Source organism: Alosa alosa, chromosome 18 (genome assembly GCF_017589495.1).
Source record: "Alosa alosa isolate M-15738 ecotype Scorff River chromosome 18, AALO_Geno_1.1, whole genome shotgun sequence".
Taxonomy (NCBI): Eukaryota; Metazoa; Chordata; class Actinopteri; order Clupeiformes; family Clupeidae; genus Alosa; species Alosa alosa.
In genome coordinates, this window is record NC_063206.1 from 29,242,965 (window position 1) to 29,262,856 (window position 19,892).

Consider the following 19,892-nt stretch of genomic DNA (forward strand, 5'->3'; position numbering starts at 1 on the left):
AATGACCTGGAGACCAGTTACATACGTGAGTTTACTCTACTCAATAAGGCCGTCAATTTAGTGTTGGAATTTTGTTGCAGCTCCCTCTAGTAGCCTGGATATTAACAGTGTTTCAACCTGCCCCTGTTCCAACCAGCCCCGGTCTCCCCTACTTTTTTGGGTGGATGATTTTTTTAGTAGGGCGTTGCCCTACCTGCCCATATGAACTGCCCGCGGCTGCATTACATGCTTCCATTTCCAAAGCAACGAATGGAAGCTGCTTGTAATAACTTAATATTGTGTGTAAGGGACCAGAGTATCACCCCAAATAGTGTAGGCTCACTGGCTTTAGATGGTGGAGGTGGAAAACACACAAACCAGAGCTGAACTCCTTTATCAAAAATACAGAATATGTTATTAAAACAGCTTACCATGGTTGAGCAAGAAGGAGAATGTTTCTGTTTGTAGTTTTAATTTAGTGATAAATTACCTTGCCTTTTTTTAAATGAGTGAGGTTCGCCTCTAGTGTTGTTGCAATGGAGGCCGCAGTGACAAGTCGATGTTTAAGATTTCCATACGAGTCTTGGACGAGTTTAATACGAGGAAAATTAAACAATGTTAACCAAAAATTACTGGTTTTAATTTCTTAGGCCAGTGAATAAAACCAAAAGGACCGATATATAAAAACTAGATGGATAATTAGATAAATAGGATTAGATCAGACAGATAGGCTTCAATAAAGTAAGGATTTTTCTTTTTTGGGGGTTTTAGCCCATCTCTACTGCTGACCACCTTGGGTGAGAAATGGAGCCACACTCATATAAGATTGTTTTATTATTAAAATACTGAATGAGATCATACAAATAAACAAAGTGTCACATTTAAAAAAAAAAAAAAATAATATAATATATATATATATATATATATATATATATATATATATATATATATATATATATATATAACAAAATCATTGGGATAATGGTAGAGTATGCATGTCCTTTGACTATCCTTTTTTGTATTTGACATGGACAAAAAATAATCTTTCACCATTGTTATTCATCCTTCTACGTTACCTACAGAAAATGGCAAGTAAATGGATATACAGAGAATTGGTGTAACAATGTTTGATATTTACTACTACTACTACTATTATTATTATTATTGATAATAACAATAATGCATTTATTTTTTACAATAACTTCAGTCCAGTGACTTCATCTTTTTGCCTATCCTTTTCAGTAACAGAAAACTGAATATAGTGTTAACTATGTTGAGTATTACAAATGTGCACATAGAGATAGCAGAATTAACATAAAAAGGGTGGTGACAAATGCTAAAGGTTAAACAATAATCAATTTGGATCAACAAATATCTAATATATTGATTCTTTTATTTTTATCCCAAGATCAACTCTAATATACGACATACAATAGTATAGAGGGCATCCATGCGTATAGTAAAAACCATGACTGTTTACATGCACACCATATTCCGAGGTAATTCCATAAGGTCCACAGTCTGGTTATTATATTCAGAATTCGCACAAAACCTGTGTGGAGTTTCTCACCCCCTTTTTCACCAGTGGTGTATTCTGTAAAAAAATTCAAACTTTCAGGTTTGGATACATAAATTGGCCTCATCTTCACTCAAGAAGTGCAAACTGTTAGTCATGCTTTTCCAGACCTGCCAACCTGTTTGTATTTTGCGTAGCAACCACGCATTTTCACATCAAAGTACAGCGGTACGATTTTTTTTTATTACGCAACTACGCAAAAACGAGCAGACATCCAACTTCTCCGGTAAGCTCCCTGGAGCCCACTAATTAGTGACATTCTTGACAGCATAAAGGGAGGCCACTATGCTTTGCCTATTTTTTTCTTCAGCCAATGGTGGGTTAAACAAGTGTTGACTCGCAGATTCCAGTTGCATGTGTAAGTGAAATTCTTTAAAAGCAATCAGTAATTTGCATTAGTCAGCAGGTAAGAATTGAACATTGAATGCATTTTTTAACAAGCCTCTATCTACTGTAGCCTATATTCAGGTGAATTAAATATGCTGGTATAACATAAGGGAAATATGTATTTCTTTGCAAAAAAAATGCCTAATACCTAATAATAATGGATTTAAAAGAGGTAATAATAGACCAGACATGATTGAATAGAGACCACATATAAGAAAATGGATATGAGAACATATCCACATCAGTCCCTATCAACATAAGAACAGGATTATTAGACTCGTTTTTATTAGACAGATCGTCAACATGAGCGCTACTGTAAAAGATTCAGTTTGCACTTTCAGGAACACATTGGATCAAATTTAGATAGATATCCAACATTAAAGATGGGTCACTATCCATAACTGTGTATCCTGCGTGTATGGCTATGTCTATTTTTGGATGCATGATTGAAGGCCGACGTGAGGATTTTTTTTTTCTCTGCTCGAGGTGCTACTCAAAATATCTTCAAGTTTGGCTGGTCTGCTTTTTGCTAGTTTACAGAGTTGTCAAAGCAACAAACCAAGCTACCAAAATTCCTTGCATAAACATGTGCAAATTAATATTCCGAAAGGGTAATTTTCCAACTAATGTGTTTACATGCCCCAATATTCTGATTAACTCAGGGATAGGCCAGGGGTCTTATCCGTGTTTTTAAGCAATTGGAATATAATCATGTTAAGGCAATTGGGTTAAGGTGTTTGCATAACTGGAATATTGTCATTATTCTAACTAAAGCAGGAATATGGTGTGCATGTAAATGCAGTCTTTGACCCGTGATTTCTGAATGAATCCACAGAATAAGTGGAAATGGAAAAAATGGTCCTCTATTACAATGACACTAGGTGAAGTGCTCACAGAAAAAATAATACACACGGATTTCCTTTTTCATAACACAAGGCAGATATTGCATCAAAACTCATTTGGGAATTCAATCAATGACCTGTATTAGATGTCATTAAGTAGAGGTTGCCTCAAGGACTTATTAACACCCAAGCACATGAAACGTGGTGGGAAGCTATTGGTCCCCAGGTAGCACAACCCCTATGTGCTGTGATGTGCACAGTTGCCGTTTATATCGCTCTAACTCAACACTGCACCAATTTTGATCATTTTTGTCCCTAGAGAAAATCTGGAACTAAAACAGGGCCCAGGTTGAAATCCCAGTTTCCCTATTCTGCAGGTCCTTGTGTTTATGTGTCTAACATGAATGAGTATGAATAAAGGCCTGCCTTCTGCTCCTAAACGCAAATCTCCATTTCAGCAAACCTCCAGATAGCGGCCATTGATTCATGACATTTAATATAGGTATGGATCTCCCTCTATTAAAAGCTTAGATTAAGAAATATACATGCACAACATAAATGATACATTTCTTAAAAAATGTACACATTTGTCATCTGTAAAAATGCTTTGGATGAGCCCAAAGAGTTACTGATTATAAAATCTTGATGGATATATATATATATATATATATATATATATATATTTTTTTTTTTTTTCCTCAAAGAAATCCTTCATATATTTTGGTATCATCATATTTTGACCGAGCTGTCCTTCTGGTAAGCTCTGTCAATCCATAGATGAGCACCCTGTGATTCTTCAGTGGTTTGATGTTCCTCAGTTTGATCTGCTCCACATTGGCCAGTATCCTCTTCTTTTATGCCAGACTTCTCTGTCGTGGCTTTATTCTGGGATATAACTGCAGAATGAAAGGTTACAAATCGTGAGATAATGGTCTTTCTAACAAATATATCTGTGTCCTTCTCAGGGAGTTTGCTATTCTATGATTAGCACACTTGCAGGTCTGTGTTTGGGAACATGATGGTGACTATCACAAGAGTATAACATTTTTACATCTGACATGTTGTAGGTACATGGCACACTTCATATGGTCTAATAAGACAGAACTACTTACACATGATCATAACTTTCTTTGTCGCGAACCAACAGGGTCTCTAAAATTATTTTGGAAAATGAAATTCCAAAAATTGCAGACTTCTTAGATCTTTGAGATCTGTTGCCATGTTTAACTGAAATGACTATCGAGAGGAGACAACCCCCAGCTTTAAAATCACATAACAGCACTCAAGAAGAGAAAGATTATTCATCAGGTTTTGTCAACTTGGAACCCTACCTTATGTTGTATCTGCATTATGGAGTAAAACTTGTGTCACCTTAAACCGAATTTGAATATGAATTTGAATATGAATTTGAGCAATTGTATTGGAAAAACGAATTTGAATAGTATATGTTGAAACTGAATTCATTAGATTGGAACTGAATCCAAGCCAACTTGAAATTGAATATAATATTTTGAAATTGAACTCATTTGCTCTGATACATAAATTATTCTGACCGAAAATTTCGCTCTTGGAATTTTCACATTCAGTTCTCACAATTCAGTTTCAAAACGTGAAATTCAATTTCAGTCTACCGAGACAAAAAAAGCTGGTAGCTAAGGAAGAGCAATCGAGTGCAGAGCTATTGTGATCACGTGACTAGTGCCGAGCGCGAAGCAAAGAGCATTGCACCCTCTTAGCGAGCTGTCTCCTGAACCAACCCACTGATCTTTATAGATCAGTGCCTGAACCTCCTTACAGTGTCGGACAGAAAAAGAAGACATGGAAGCGACTGGCACATCTAAAAACCTCCAAGTAAGTTGATATCATATGGCATGTCTGTTAACGTTACTTTATATGTACGTGAATATAATGTACATTATATGCTAGCGCTGTTAGCTGATGCTACGTGGGGCCATTTTTTGTGGGCAATGCTGCCGTGCCGTGATGTTGCTAGGCAACTGGATTGCGATAACTTTGTTAGCAAATGGTAGCTAGCTTCTAATAGAACTAGTTTTAAACTGAATATGTTTTATATCGATAATATGATCCAAGACTCAAGAGACCCTAGTTTAACAGTATTTCTACAGGCTGATTTATGCTTCTTCATCGACTCCATGCAGATTTTGTAAAAGTTATTGAGAAATAGACACAGTATATTACAGTAACCTAACTAGTAATACTTTAACCGTGTGTTGTCTTGATACTTCTGTTTCAGTCATTTGTGTGTAGATTGCAAATCATGTGTTGTATGACGATAGAAATGTCCTTGGTTCTTAATTAACTCATTGTATTGACCAAGTCATGTCTGTGTGCAGAGAAGGTGTAATGATATATTATGATGTATACGATGCAAGGTATGAATGTGTGTGTGTGAGAAACAACTGATTGTCTCTTAGGTGCACAGACTTGTCTGTATCCTGATTGCCTGATGCTTATGAGACCTCTTTGCGCAGAGATGAATAAACTATTAACGAGAAAGACTCACAGTAGACCTTTAAGCTAAACACTGATTGTTTGGGTTTTATTTTCATAGGTTGACAGGCCTTAATGAACAGTGGACAGTGAGATACTGAGGACAATGGACCTCTGGACTGGCACCGACCAGACATGGACACCGAAACTTGATTTCTCTTAATGAATATCTTTGCTAGATGAAACACATATTGTAAAACACTTTACACACTAATAAACATGTCCACTGTTGTTTTCTCTGGAATTTATTTGTTTGCCATTGGTGGTGATGGATTTCCAAATGGATTTCCAAGTGTATGGGCAATCTAAATTTTACAGTTTATGTGTGTAATCAGCTGATATTAGATACAGTATGATGCAATTGCAAAATCATGTAGGTTTATCCTTTGCAACATAAGGAAGATCAGACCTTATCTGACACAGGATTCCACACAACTTCTTGTTCAGGCCATGGTCATCTCCAAGCTGGACTATTGTAATTTACTATTAGCTGGCTTACCTGCTTGTGTAGTAAGATTGTTACAGCTGATTCAGAATGCTGCAGCGCGCCTGGTCTTTAATCAGCCAAAGAGGACATATGGAACTCCTCTCCTAGTTACTCTCCATTGGCTCCCTATAGTAGCCAGAATTAAATTTAAATCTCTCACTTTGGCCTATAGGACACTGACCGGATCTGCTCCTTGTTATTTTAATTCAATGATCAAGACATACATCCCCAACTGCCCACTGCGGCCTTCTGAAGAGCGTATGTTGTGTCGACCAGTCATAGGTCAAATTCAAGACTTTTCCTCATTGGTGGAATGAGTTGCTCTGTTCCTGTGATAGTTTTGGGTCTTTTAACAGGGGTCTAAAGGCACATCTGTTCAACATGCACAGTTCATTAACACTTATGGTTTGCATAGTATTGTTTTATTTTCATTAGGCTGTTGATTAATTTGACATTGTTGTTTATTATTCATATTCTCCATAATGTTACCATGCTATTGTTATTTTTATTATATTATTGACTGAATGTACATTATTGATTATTGCTATTTTCGCTTTTTTCTCATTGTTTGTGTCATTAGGCTATTGATTGAATTGACATGGTTGTTTATTATTGCTATTCTCTATTATAGTCTGACCAACATCTTAATTTGTTCCCTGTTAAATTTTAAGTATTATAACATATACATATTGTTTTGTATTTGTATGTTGCTTTGGACAAAAGCGTAACCATAATTGGAAGCAAATAAAGGTAGCCTACACATCATAGTATTACAAGAGTGGCTTTAAATGTAAGAAAGCGGTAATGATGTCCTTTGTGGTCATTCAAACATGTAGATTTTTATTCCCATACTAGGTTGTTGCCTTTTCTATCCAGTAGGTGGCAGTCCAGGATAACAAATAGAGCAGTAGTTGAGTAGGAAAAACGAAAACGAGAGAAAGTTATGCCCATGACATTTTAAAGAATGACAGGCTAGAAGTTTGCAATGTAGTAGCCTACTAGCCTGGCTAGCGCCACCACTTCTCAATGAGACGTGGTCTGGGAACCAAACGTTCATTTTCTTGTATTTGAAAAAAATGCCCAGATCCGTTTATTGGGTGCCACGGATGTCTATCAAATGCGTCTGTGCATAGCTCATCATCGTCTTGCTTTCCCCCCTGTTCTGTGATTGGTTCCCTATCTCAGGCGAAAATTTGCTCCATGGTCTCCAGGCTGCCTTAGCAGCGTGAATCAAATCGCGCGCAAGGCAGCATGGGAACACCCAGGCTAGTAGCCTACTGCAATTGGTAGACAATACATTGATGTTTGATGGCTAGCTGGGTAATTCTGTATTTCAAGGACTGACAGGCTGGAAGTTTGAAATGTAATACTGCAAAAAATGTTTTAGCCTATTTGTTTAAAATGACAAAAACGGTAGGTAAGACAGATGTTTGATTGCTAGCTGGGTAGTTCTGTATTTCAAGGATTGACAGGCTAGAAGTTTTGTAATACTGCAAAACATTTCTTATTTGTTTAAAATTACAAAAACGGTAGCGCTAGGTAAGTAGGCTAGCAGCTACATCGATGTTTGATGGCTGGGTAGCCTAGGCTAGTTCTGTATTTCAAGGCTTGACAAGCTAGAAGTTTGAAATAATACTGCAACAGATGTTTTATTTGTTTAAAATTACATAAACGGTAGGTAAGACAGTAGGCCTACAATCGGAATGTGTTTTATGAATCCTGCAGATCTAATAACCGTGCAAACCAGGTGCCCACACTATGCTCTTTGCTTCGCCAGAGCCCGTTTACTTATTAGACATTCTCTGGCTTCGCGCTCGGCACTAGTCACGTGATCACAATAGCTCTGCACTGGATTGCTCTTCCTTAGCTACCAGCTGTTTTTGTCTCGGTAGACTGAAATTGAATTTCACGTTTTGAAACTGAATTGTGAGAACTGAATGTAAAAATTCCAAGAGCGAAATTTTCAGTCAGGATAATTTATGTATCAGAGCAAATGAGTTCAATTTCAAGTTGACTGAGATTCAGTTCCAATTTAATGAATTCAGTTTCAACATATAGGCCTACTATTCAAATTCGTTTTTCCTATACAATTGCTCAAATTCATATTCAAATTCGGTTTGGTGACAAGTTTTACTCCATACTGCATTCCCTTGCAATGCACATTTTGCTATTGACCTTGTCACCATGTGACTTTCACACCTCTATATTCTATCTAGTATGCATACACATTTCTCAGGTAGAAGTTTTTACACTGCGCTTTAATCAATCATGGTCATGATATCAAAGCCTACATACAATAACTTTACTTTTTCAGTTCCAAAAGATGGCAAACATGACTTTGCACTCACCCCCAAGAGGTTGCGAGGTATGTATCCCTCCGTGTTGCCTATACGTGCCCACCACCACTCCACCTCATCCTCATCCTCACGCCGAACAATAGTCATGCAGTCACCCTCCTGGAAACAAAGCTCATCACTGCTCTCCTTTTCGTAGTCCCACAGGCCATAGACTACTCCTCTGTTCATGATACCCATCTTTTCCTGAACACCTGAGGAATTAAGATGATAATATTGCTGTATTAGGACACCAACCCAAACATCACTCACTGACATAAAAAAAACTAGGAAAAGAAAATGTTACAAATATAGTTGTGCTGATTACCAATTACCTTTAACTAAGGATGGGAAAGCCCCAAGATAGCGCAGAGATTTCCATACTTGTCTACCTTACTCACCATAGAGAAACTGGGAGCACTGTGTATAACCATCTTCCATCTCCTCACACTTGTCTGCTGCTGTCTGCATGTCACTGTAAGTCATGGCAAATACAGCAGCCCCAGATTCCACCAAAAACTTACAAACTTGTACATTATTACAGGAGGCGGCACAATGTAGGGGCGTCCTAAAGAGAAGAAGAAATGTGATTACTTATTGTCATTCAAATCATTCTACTAGCTCACATGTTATATTTATATCCTATTCTATGCCTGGTTTAGTCTCCCTGTAAACTTTAGATTTAGTCTACGTGAAAGCATTCAAAACTCACCAGCCATCACTGTCAGCTGCATTGACATTAACACCAAACTGCACCAAGAACTTGACGATCTCAGTATGCCCAGCGCATACAGCATTATGCAGGGCCGTAATTCCTTCATCATTAGGCTGACTGGGATCCTCAACCTAATTCAAAAGAAAATGCCTTGAACAATGACAGTAATTTCATTCAGTTGTGATGTGCAAATACTGTGTTGCAGCTATATTTCATGTATGACTCCATATGACCTGACCCTTTGACCTTGAATACCTAGCCGGTTCATCTGGTTTGATGAAGACCCCATTTCTGTGCCTGTGGTTCATCGACTATGTCGTTGGAATCCTTGGACCAAGTAGAGTTCAATGTATGCTATGACATAAATTCCCACCATATTGGATTTCCTGCCGTATTTGATTTTATCAAATTGATTTTATTTACACTGAAAAGTTCTCATAGGTCACATTTTTTTCACAGATGCTAATTTGCAAATTTGGCACAGCCTAAGCTTCACAAATTACTTTATGAAGCCATTTTTAAAAGTGTTCACCGGTCACAGCCAACTGAAATCTCCAGACCAAGCCTCACAAAAGCATTGAATTAGATTTGTAATATTTGAAAATGTCAAAGCAAATCTAAACCAAACAGGAAGTGACCTTACACCTCAGGTCTTTGGTTGCTTAACATGAAACTTGCTGTGAGTGCTTACAGCCATGTGTCTAATGTAACAGCATCGAGTTGCCATGGTAACTCCGGCCTGCTGGGCTGCCTGACCCCTCATTGCTGCTTGCAGCTACATTTTAAATGAGGAACAGTTGTGCTGCAGGTTGCTGCGACTGGCGTAATTGTCTGCCTAGAAAAGGCATTTTATTTTGAATGTAAACGTCAGTCTCAAATACAGTGTCAGAATGTTTGATGGATAGTGTGCCCTAAAGCAAGAGTTGCAATATTCATTCACTTGATAAAAGCATGGACATAGGCTAAAGTAAAATTATAATGCTCAACAAGCAATATCCAATAAAAGGACCACCTGACAAGTAGCCAGTAGGTAATTTGAGTTTGATACTCTCAGTTACCCTCACCTCATAGATGATCCTCTGGACTAAGTCATACTCTCCTTCTAGGGAGGAATCCAGCAGAAGTGCCAGTGGGTTAAACTTAACCCTCATGTTGTGGTCGATGCGTTCTGATCCAGCTTTCCGCAAGTTTGTCCTCTTACCCTGGAAATCCATGAAGACACACACAGTTAAATTAAATCGAATGTTACCAGCTGACGATGCTTCCTAACAAAAACCAACAAAAAAATAAACAACCATTTCTTCACTGAAGTTTGTACCAATCCACATTTCAAAATGAAAATCTTTAGTTATAGACAATCCATGAGATGAATTACTTTATGTGCTGCAGTGACAAATTCACCAGCCTGTGAAATTTGATCTGTTTAGTTGTACTCTGATGTTACCTAAGTATCTGTTTGCTATGAATGTAGAATGAACATGAACACTGCCCAGGTCCATCATTTTTTTTTAAAAGAATTCTCACTAACAGGCTGTGTGATTAATTAATCTAAATGTATAGCAAATTAATCACAAAGCATGTCATTAATTGAAAGATTTATCTAATCACTTTGTAATACCATTTTATTTTTTATTTCAGCAAATGAGCCTGAAGTTACTGTTGCCTTTAAAGATTTAGCAGACCAACTAGTTAAAAAACAGTATTTTGCTTTAAGAAAACGATGGTTTTCCACCACCATTTGAGGTGCATGTAGTAGTAGTAGTAGTAGTAGTAGTAGTAGTAGTAGTAGTAGTAGTAGTTGTTCTTACTGGAGGCAGGGTGACCTGGCCTGTGACCTCAGGTGGCTCCATGTTGAAGGTGTCCTCCCCAAGGCTTTCCTGTTCTGGTCCTGCTCCACTACTAGGGTAGGGAGGGGGTGGGTATGGGGGAAACTCCTCCAGGAAGGTCTCAGGAGGTGGAGCGGGCAGGTTCAATGGTTGATCCTGAGCTACTTGTGTGGACAGGAGAGAATCCTCTGGACGTGGTGCAGGGTGAGGTGGTGGTGGTGGTGGTACGAAATCATCCTCTTTAGTCTCAGAGACAGCGGAGGAAACAGTAAGTGGCTCAAGCAAGGTCTCCACAGGAGCCACATTCACAACGTCATCTAAGGGAGTGATCTCAGTCACAGTTGCTGGAAGAATGGTTGAACTTTCCTTGTCCTCTTCAACAACACTTGGTTGGTAAACTGGCTCAGAGGCAGTGGTTTCCATGGCAGCCAATGTGGTTTTCTGGTAGAGCAGTTTCTGAATGTTGGGTCCCGCAGGACCCTCAGGCTCAGTGATGGAGCTACGCTTCTTAAGGGGGCGTGGTGCATTATACAGCTTCTTGCGCAGAGCCTCCAGGTCCACATCACTTTGGTGCCGGTAGGGGTTGGAAATGAAGGGCAGTAGCTTAGTGGGGCTGAGGGGCCTTGGAATGCGCTCGGTCTCCTGGTTCTCAGGCATACCAGGACCCAAAGTGCCTTGGTCTACTTCAGAGTCTGGGGTGTTGCTGCTGCCACTAGGTCGTTCCATGTAAGGATTTTCTGGGTGCTGGTTCTGAGATACCTGGGACCCTCCAGAGATTACTGGTTTCCCATACACTACAGAAGAGTGGCAGAATTGCAGAATTGTAAATATGTAACATGTATATTATGGTGCAAAAATATCATATCAGAAAAGACAAATGGTATTCTTTACTTTCAGTTTTATCTTGGCATCATTACAGAACACTGCCAGAGCACTGAGTGACTGCCCTTAAGTCAGGCCTTAAAAAAATATATTAGCCATTAAGTAAGGGATAATGTATTGTCCGCCGGTAACTTTCGGAAAATAAGTCCCGACAGGGCGACCCCGACGCACAGCGGACAATTCTTTATTTTAAGGTTACTAGCCAAAACGAGAAAAGAAACTTAGCACAATGGGTCTTTAAAAATTATTTTGCTAAGGTTTTGTTGCTTCCACTGACAAAACAAATAGTTCACCATACAGATATAACTTGAGTTTCAGGTGTTGCATGGCAACGTCGTACTAGCTGACTTTCACTTACAATGAAACTCCAGTGTTTCCTCTATGTTGATTTTAGCATGGCGGCCCGCCACGGTAAAACTAATGCCGCCATAATATCAGAATCGGGGCAGACTCACAATGTCGCTGCGGTTGCCTTTTAAATAATCCTGCCGACGTATGTCCCCCGCTGGCTGCTGCTCACATTGCAATTTGACAATAAGTAAAACTAGTCAGAGGTTATTATGGCCCGTCCAATTTCACTTCACATATTACAAGTATAAGTATATTAGTATTTAATTTAAATTTTAAAACATTAACTTTAAAACATTAACTTTCTTCTCAGTGTTTCCTCTTCATTTTTGTAGCGGTGGCCACTGCTTCAGAATTAGGGCAGACACACATTATTTTCCAGACGCATGGATGCAGATAATTGCAGTTTAAAATAAACAGCAATGCTAATCTGAGGTACCTGTCTAGTTTTATTTCATAAATATATTGTTTTTATATACGTTAGTGGAATGCACCATCAAGAGCTTCCATGTGCTGTTTGTCAACATCGCAAAAACGACAATTTTGTGGAATTGTACAACACAACTTGGTGGAAAGGTGTAGCACAGGCTAAGGAAAACCCATTCATTTCTGGAGCTGATCGTATTCAAAGGATTTCCCATATCGTAGCCTATTAGCTCGCAACAGCGAAAATAAAACATGGAGAGTGGATGTCTCCCCGCGGAGACTCCGCTGTTATTAGATGCACACTCAGGCCATCCTTAAAAATATTTTCGTTTGCCGTAACCCGACCGACCCTGTCAATTTAGAACCGACCCAAATATTTTTTTTTTCCCCTTTTAGTCCGACCGACTTGCCGGTTGTAAACTTGTGTTAATACCGACCGATTGATTTTTTTACTATAAACAACCAATACAAATGCAATAAAATATATTTATTTTAGTAGGCCCAAGTATTGTGAATATAAATTGCCTACATGCAAACGTGGCTCACTTAAAAAAAAACACCTGTGGCGTCATCTCTACACCATTGGTTTTACATGTCACACTATGGCCCTACGCCGTTTCATTCACACAAACTGATAACGCTGTTACGAAGTTCTGGAAGAACTGTGGCCAGATCTTTTCTCATCCCTTCTCCCCCTAGTCTAGCGGTGACCGTGTCGGAGTATTGAAATTGGTTGTGGTCTATTCAGCATTTCTCAAAATATGGGTCCGCAACATGGAGACTGCTGGTCCGCGGAGTCGTGGAGTGAAATTAGGCCCGGTGCTTCATCTGATAATTTGCTGCGCAGTTGATTAAGAAACCGCGGATCGACGAAAAAAAGAAAACAAAGCGTTTCTGCTATCGATGTCATTAAACATGGAGCCCTACAATTAAGTGGTGGTATGAGCATTCATTCAATGTGCGTCTCTTGCGAGAGAAACTGAAACTAATCGATAGCGTTGGTATCAAAGCTCCGCTTCAACCTGTTGGAAGGCTATTTATTTATTTAACGAAACTTAATAGAACGGCGTTGTTTTTGGAACTTCCTTAGAAACAGAGCAGAGACTGTAAAATACACTGTATAGCATTGAGTATTGTATAGTCAAATTTCAATATAACGTGGCCAAGAGCTATTGTAGCCTTCTTTCTGCGTACATGTAGATGAGCCCTATGACCCAAAAGTCTGCCATGACCGGGCCTCAGGTCAAAGAAGTTTGAGAAAGGCTGGTCTACATAACCTGCATCAGAATGAGGTTTGCAATGGTGCGCCTGAAGGCACGGGTTGAAGACCCAGTCAGTTACGTCACAATATGCACATTTGTGTAAATTCATTCCTACGTAATCACCATGACCAAAATTGAACTTTTTTTTTTACTTTGAATCTTGAAAAAAAAAATATTGACCTACCTACCGACCCATTTTTAATTGTTTTTGGCTGTTACTGCAAACAAAAATATTTTTAAGGATGGCCTCAATCGCGATTCGATGCAGGGAAAAAAACATCTTGTAGTAACGAAGGTAAGCAATTTTGCAAATGTGGGGACGGCACAAAAATTTACCATAAACATTTTGTATGCACTTGCGGTGATGGCCTAGTAATGTGAATAGCGGACTATAACCAAAGAAAGTAAAGAAACCAAATTTGATCTGCACCAAATAAAGGCTGTGTTGTGGGTTGTGTTTCTACAACATGCACAAAACGTTCAAGCAATGACATGTGGTTTAATGCATGGGTTAACGTGACATGAGTCAGACAGAAGATGGGCCTGTCTTTAGTTCCTGAATCCTGTCCCTCTCAAATCACGTTAAATGGTGTGATTAGCAACTAGAATTTAAAAAATTCCCGGGGTGACACCCCGTGTTATTATTATTATTATTATGCTATAGGTTCAAATTAAGCTATAGGCTATAGGTCCTATGAGTCTAAGCCATAGTAAAAAAAAGCCTACTGCTAAAACAAAAACTAGAAGAATCACTGAATTCCATTGCAATAAGCGAACGGACTTCTTGCGGAATGATATGAAAGACCAGGATCAGAGGCACAAAACCCGTTGCCATTGACAGCGGTCATTATATACTTTGCAGCGGTAATTATATTGTTTTAACAGACCTCCGAACGTTGGGAAGGCCCATTCACGTGAATGGAACTTTCTGCAGCACTCCGGAGAGCCGTATAATAATCATATATACATCATGCACTATGTCAAGTTAACTTGATATCTAATATCTAGTTTTCCCAGCTGTGGCGTAACAGAAATGCTCAGAATATAGCAGCAGGTCCTAAGGTATATCATATGCTCCTAACAAAATAATACAGGAAAGCATAACTAAAATGAAGGCTGGCTTACCACTAACAAAATGATTACGGTTCTGGGATCTTGATAATGCTCCCTGCACACCCTGCTGGGAAACTTCGCCTAAATACATCTTATAGATGTAGCTTGCAGCACCAGATTGTGGCTTTTGAAGCCCATTTGCATCTTTCGTCCCTGCGAGCTCCGGGGTGAAGGGACGAACTGTGGCCGCTGGTGGGGCTTCCTGCTTCGAGGGCAGAGGGAGAGTGTTGCTCTGACTTGAGGGGAGAGGCAAGCGACTCTGTGAGCCAGCAGTTTGTAACTGGATGGGACCTTTCACTTTGCCTGGGAAAGTACTGGTGTGAAAGGCCTGCTTGCCATATGGTATCTGAGTGCCTGGTGGAAGGTTGACCTGTCTGGGTTTGTTGGGCACTGGTGGTGGAACCTTTACGACCTTTCCAACAATCTGTAGGCACAGAAAATTTGTAGTTAGATTTAATGGCATAGAGCATGATCTCATGTCCTGTAAAGGAGCCATTAATGTCATAAGATGAACTGAAAGACTTGTTCAACAAAACACATAACATTAATTTCAAAAGCTGTAGTTTTACTAAACTATTGGAGAAAGACATAATGATTTCTCAGCAACCTCTGATATAGCTGCCCAATCAGCGTGCCCCAACCATAATTACTACTATATAGCTACTTTGATTTTCCGTTAAGATACTTTAACATACTCATTATTTTATTTAATGCAAATCAAAGTAGTTACACAACTGAAAATTATGGTCAGGGCAGGTTAATAGGGCTGCTCTAGCCGCTAAGAAAATCAAAAATGCCTGAGGCTTGATTTGAGTCCAGAGATGGACATTTCTTGTGAGATAAATTATTTTGACACTTGAGGTTACTGAATGGAGATATTCTAGCTCGAATACTGATGTTTTTTGTAATCCGTCAATATGTGTGTGACAGTAGACACGTGCAGCTCTAGACTGACATCCATCACACCAAATGCCTTCAAAGTCTGGTTTTCCTAGTAACCTGGATGGATCTTTGCTGGTATGAAATATTACTTTGTTGTGTTTAAATCCAAGAGCAGATGGGATGTTATGTATTTTGAGGGTTTTTTTCTTTTTTAGATTTTTGCCCCAAAACCAGTAAGGTGGTTTAATTCCTACTGCTTTGGCCTACTGATTTTTTTTTTTTTGCCCACCACCACCCACAACTTTATTTTTAATTAAGTAATATATTTTTCAGATGCAAATACAATTTGTCCTATCTCAACCATTTATGTGACCCTGGAATCATATAGCACCACGTGAAGTGAAACATCAAACACATGAAACGCAATAAGGTAACAGATAGACAAGTGAGACGGAGAGACAAACAGATAGACAGACACGCAGACAGACAGTGGGACAGGACGATGACAGAACTGACAGGACGGGACTCAGTTCTTTGCAATTGAGTAGAAAGGTCTGAGTGGTCATGATCGGGTTATGGGAAAGGGCTTTGGTAACATGCTATGTTTGGGTGTTGCTAGTGTGTGTCTATATGTAGAGTGGTGAATGTAGGGGGGAAAGGAGGAAATAAGGTTAAATAAAATAAATAAATTAAGTTTAATCAATTGATTAATTAATCAAACAATCAACCAATCAATCAAACAAACAAACAAACAAAGACAGAGAGGGGGGCAAGGAAGGGGGTTTGTTGAATTTAAAAATGATAGAAAAGGGGACCAGGTGTTTTCAAAGGCTGACATTTGCTTCTCTCTATGTGCATGATGTTTCTCTATTGTAATATATTCTGTGATTAAGTTTTTCCAGTGATTGATATGGCATGATTTCTTTGATTTCCAGTTTTGGAGGACTACTTTCTTAGCGACAGTTAGAGAGATGAGCAAGGGGTTTTTGAAGTGTTGCGTAATGTGAATTTCAGAAATGTCATTAAGAAGACAGAGTGTTGGAGATGATGGGATTCTGGAGTCCAGGATGGTACAGAGTGCCTCAGTGATTGTGATCCAAAAAAGTGTACTGGTTGACAGAGCCACATAGCGTGCAGATGTCTGTGCTACCTAAAGTGCATTGTGAACAAATATCTGTGTTGGTTAAGCCCATTTTAAACATTTTACTTTGAGTGATGTGAGCTCTATGAATGAATTTATACTAGTGCTGGGCGGTATGACCAAAAATGTATATCACGGTATTTATCAAAATTCTTACGGTTTCACGGTATTTGACGGTATTTTTTTTCCATGCATAATCAGATGTTCACAGCATTTTGTACAGGTTGAGAGAGGAATTGCTGCAGTACATTGACTAAGGATGGTCTATTTTACTGTCATGATGTAGATTAACTCCACACTAGTGGTAATACAGTTTTGCATGGCCCCAGAAAATTATGCTGTTTACAAAGAGCCACTCATGATTCTAATGAAGAATCTAATCAGAATGCAAAGACAATTGCAGTCAAAATACAGAATTTTTACTGTGCAAATTTCACAAACATCTTTTATAAAATCAATACAAAAAGTAGTGCAACTTGCAATGATTATACTTTACTGAAAATTATACAATTTAAAATAAAACCTCTCTGCTAATATGCTTACTCTGTCAAATAGGCCTATCAGAAATCATACCCGTCAACACTCCCGTTTTTCCCGGGTTTCTCCCGTATTTCAAGGTCATCTCCCAGCACCCTCCAGTTTTGTTATTTCTCCCAGAAAACTCCCGTAATTTGCATGGCCATCAAACTTCATTTTAAAATCATTGATCCATTCAGGTTGCCAGGTTGTGTATGAAATACACCCTACACATACACGATTACTTAGTTTCAATTTCAACTGTTTTGTCATAGGCTAAACCCTGGCAACCTAAAACCCAAATAAGGAAGCGGGTGCCAACTGCTGAGTCTCGTTGTAAGCAAGCGGGCTAGTTGAATGGCCTACTCCAGAACTAGCTGTTGTGAAATTGTTGGAAATTTAATTGATTAACACATCACATAAACTGTTATTGAGTGTTGTTGATACACTGAACTTGTTCCCTCGGAACCAAATCTGACAGCAAGCAGCTTTGGAGTTTTAGAAGTAGGCTGCAGGCAGGCAGCTGGTGGATACATAACTGGCATGCGTAAGGTAGCCTAATGGTAAGGTAAAAGCAACGGCCGAAATGCAGTGTTGAAACACGTGTATGAAACGTATTAAAGCAACACCAAAGAGTTTTTTCTACCTTAAAATAATGTTTCCAAAATCGTTTCAGTGGTTCATCAACTCGTAACAGGATGAACGGCACTTCTGCATTAAACCCGCCAGGACCCTCTATCGGCTATAACCGCACTATGTAAGTTTGCCAGATCGGGTAGCGCAGGGGTCCCCAACCCTTTATGGGGTTCCATGTTCCATATGTGTTGTGCATGCATTACTTGAAAAGAACTAGCTCCAGTTATGTATGAACAGTGAAGGTAACGATCTCTTGTGAAAAACGTGAACTTGAAGAAGTGAAAATTGAACAATATGAACTATGAATATTGAACAACTTGAAGCTAAAGTGTGAACATGCTTAACAAAAATATGGGAACAAAACATGGGAACTAAACGCATTACTTAATATAATCAGTGTGAGCCCTGCTTGTTTCCCTGCAACAAGAAGCTTCCATCTGGGGGTGATGGAAGACAGTGACACCCTCAGTGTGTTTGAAATGTCCAGTCGATTTGCTAATTTGGTCTTAGTTGCAGTCATTGCCGAAAACTCGCCTCGCATAGATACGTGGTGGGGAAACGTTTTCAGCGCTTTACGGCTATCTCGATATTCTGCTTTGGTTTTGATCCAAAACCCGCCAGAGAGGTTTCCTTATACACACTCTTAAGACCACCGCCATTTGCAATTTCGATCAACTGCTCTTCCTCCTGTGCTGACAAGTTAGGACTATTCGGGATATTGACAAATGGGTTGCGGACCCACTCATTGGTTTGCCGTGGATCTTTGGAGGATGGGAAGTAATGCTCAAACTCATTTGAAAGCGCAACAAGGTGATCGCGCACCAGCTGCGAGAGAAAGGGCCCGCCTCAGTCTGACCTGAGGCTGCGCAGCGCTGAAGGCAATATGTAAAAAAGTGTTGAAGGCGGGACAGACAGACGTAAGAAAATAGACCTTGCAAAATGCAAACATGCGTGCAATCAAAAAACTGCATATAGACCTATGTCGTAGGCTACGGCCCGGTTAGGAATGTCCTGCGGCCCGGTACCGGACCGTGGCCCGGTGGTTGGGGACTGCTGGGTTAGCGGATCTGTAGTTCGATGGAATGACACATAAGAAACTACAAATGTGACTTGCATCTGATGTCGCAATACATCGTACTTTCATAAAATCATGCAACATATTCTACCTTGTCTGTGGACATTGTTATTTCCAAAGCCAGTGCTGGATAAACAAATAGTGCGTGCGACAGAGGAAGAGTTCTTTGGTGTTGCTTTAAATATGCAAACACAGATCCGGTATAAACACTGACCCCCAAAAAAAAAAATCTCCCGTTTTTGGAAGGCTAAATGTTGACTGATCAGAAACATGCCTTATTATTATTGTGTGGTTTACAGTGGTCGGCTAACGTTAACTTGATGTGGATGTCTTGTTCGCCTGCCATGAGCTTCGGTTCGCTAGGCAAAACATTAACAAAAAAGTTCGTTTTGGTCCACTGATGACAGTCAGGATCTTTTCAAACTAGCCAGCTAGTATTGCTCAGTGCATGTCTACAACACATGCTTTACTTGCTACCTGGATAATTTCAGCGAATATTCTTAAGGTGAGATGAATGATAAGAACATTAAACTTCACTGTGTTCGGTGGGTTGCTAACTAACATCACCTACTAGCCAGCTAGTTACAGCTGTTGAACCTTTCAATGGAGTATCCCTTAACGTTTTTCCTTAACTAAAGAAAGAATTTAAGGTATTCTGTGCAACACCCTTAAATAAACCCCTTACCTAAGGAGAAATTAAGCCTTAAGGGTCATACTTCAGGGGAGAAACGTATGGTGTTTTGTGTTTACCCTCACTATGCCTCGCAGTGGCACCATGCGTGAGTGTGAAAAAAGTCCCATCTGAAACACTGTCGCGCAGCACAGCGTTCCAAACGTTGTGTAATCAAATACACCGGTATGGCGGTATATTAAAAATTCCTATCATAACGAAAATATACACCGGTATACGGTGTGAACCGGTATACTGTCCAGCACTACTTTATACTGTATAAAT

At 39.4% G+C, this 19,892-nt stretch overlaps 1 protein-coding gene across 3 annotated transcripts in view; it reads right to left on the reverse strand.

Annotated features, from left to right (window-relative positions):
• Nucleotides 1–922: 922 nt before the first annotated feature.
• Nucleotides 923–19,892, reverse strand: part of tp53bp2a (tumor protein p53 binding protein, 2a) — an 81,776-nt gene continuing 62,806 nt past the window's right edge. For all 3 annotated transcript variants that reach the window (XM_048269020.1, XM_048269019.1, XM_048269018.1), the window contains exons 13-19: nucleotides 14,700–15,111; nucleotides 10,639–11,450; nucleotides 9,895–10,032; nucleotides 8,828–8,961; nucleotides 8,517–8,683; nucleotides 8,131–8,330; nucleotides 923–3,680 (exon numbers count right to left, since the gene is read on the reverse strand). In XM_048269020.1, the coding sequence (XP_048124977.1) occupies nucleotides 3,639–3,680; nucleotides 8,131–8,330; nucleotides 8,517–8,683; nucleotides 8,828–8,961; nucleotides 9,895–10,032; nucleotides 10,639–11,450; nucleotides 14,700–15,111 (1,905 nt within the window). In that variant the 3' untranslated portion in view covers nucleotides 923–3,638. The remainder of the gene's footprint in view (nucleotides 3,681–8,130; nucleotides 8,331–8,516; nucleotides 8,684–8,827; nucleotides 8,962–9,894; nucleotides 10,033–10,638; nucleotides 11,451–14,699; nucleotides 15,112–19,892) is intronic.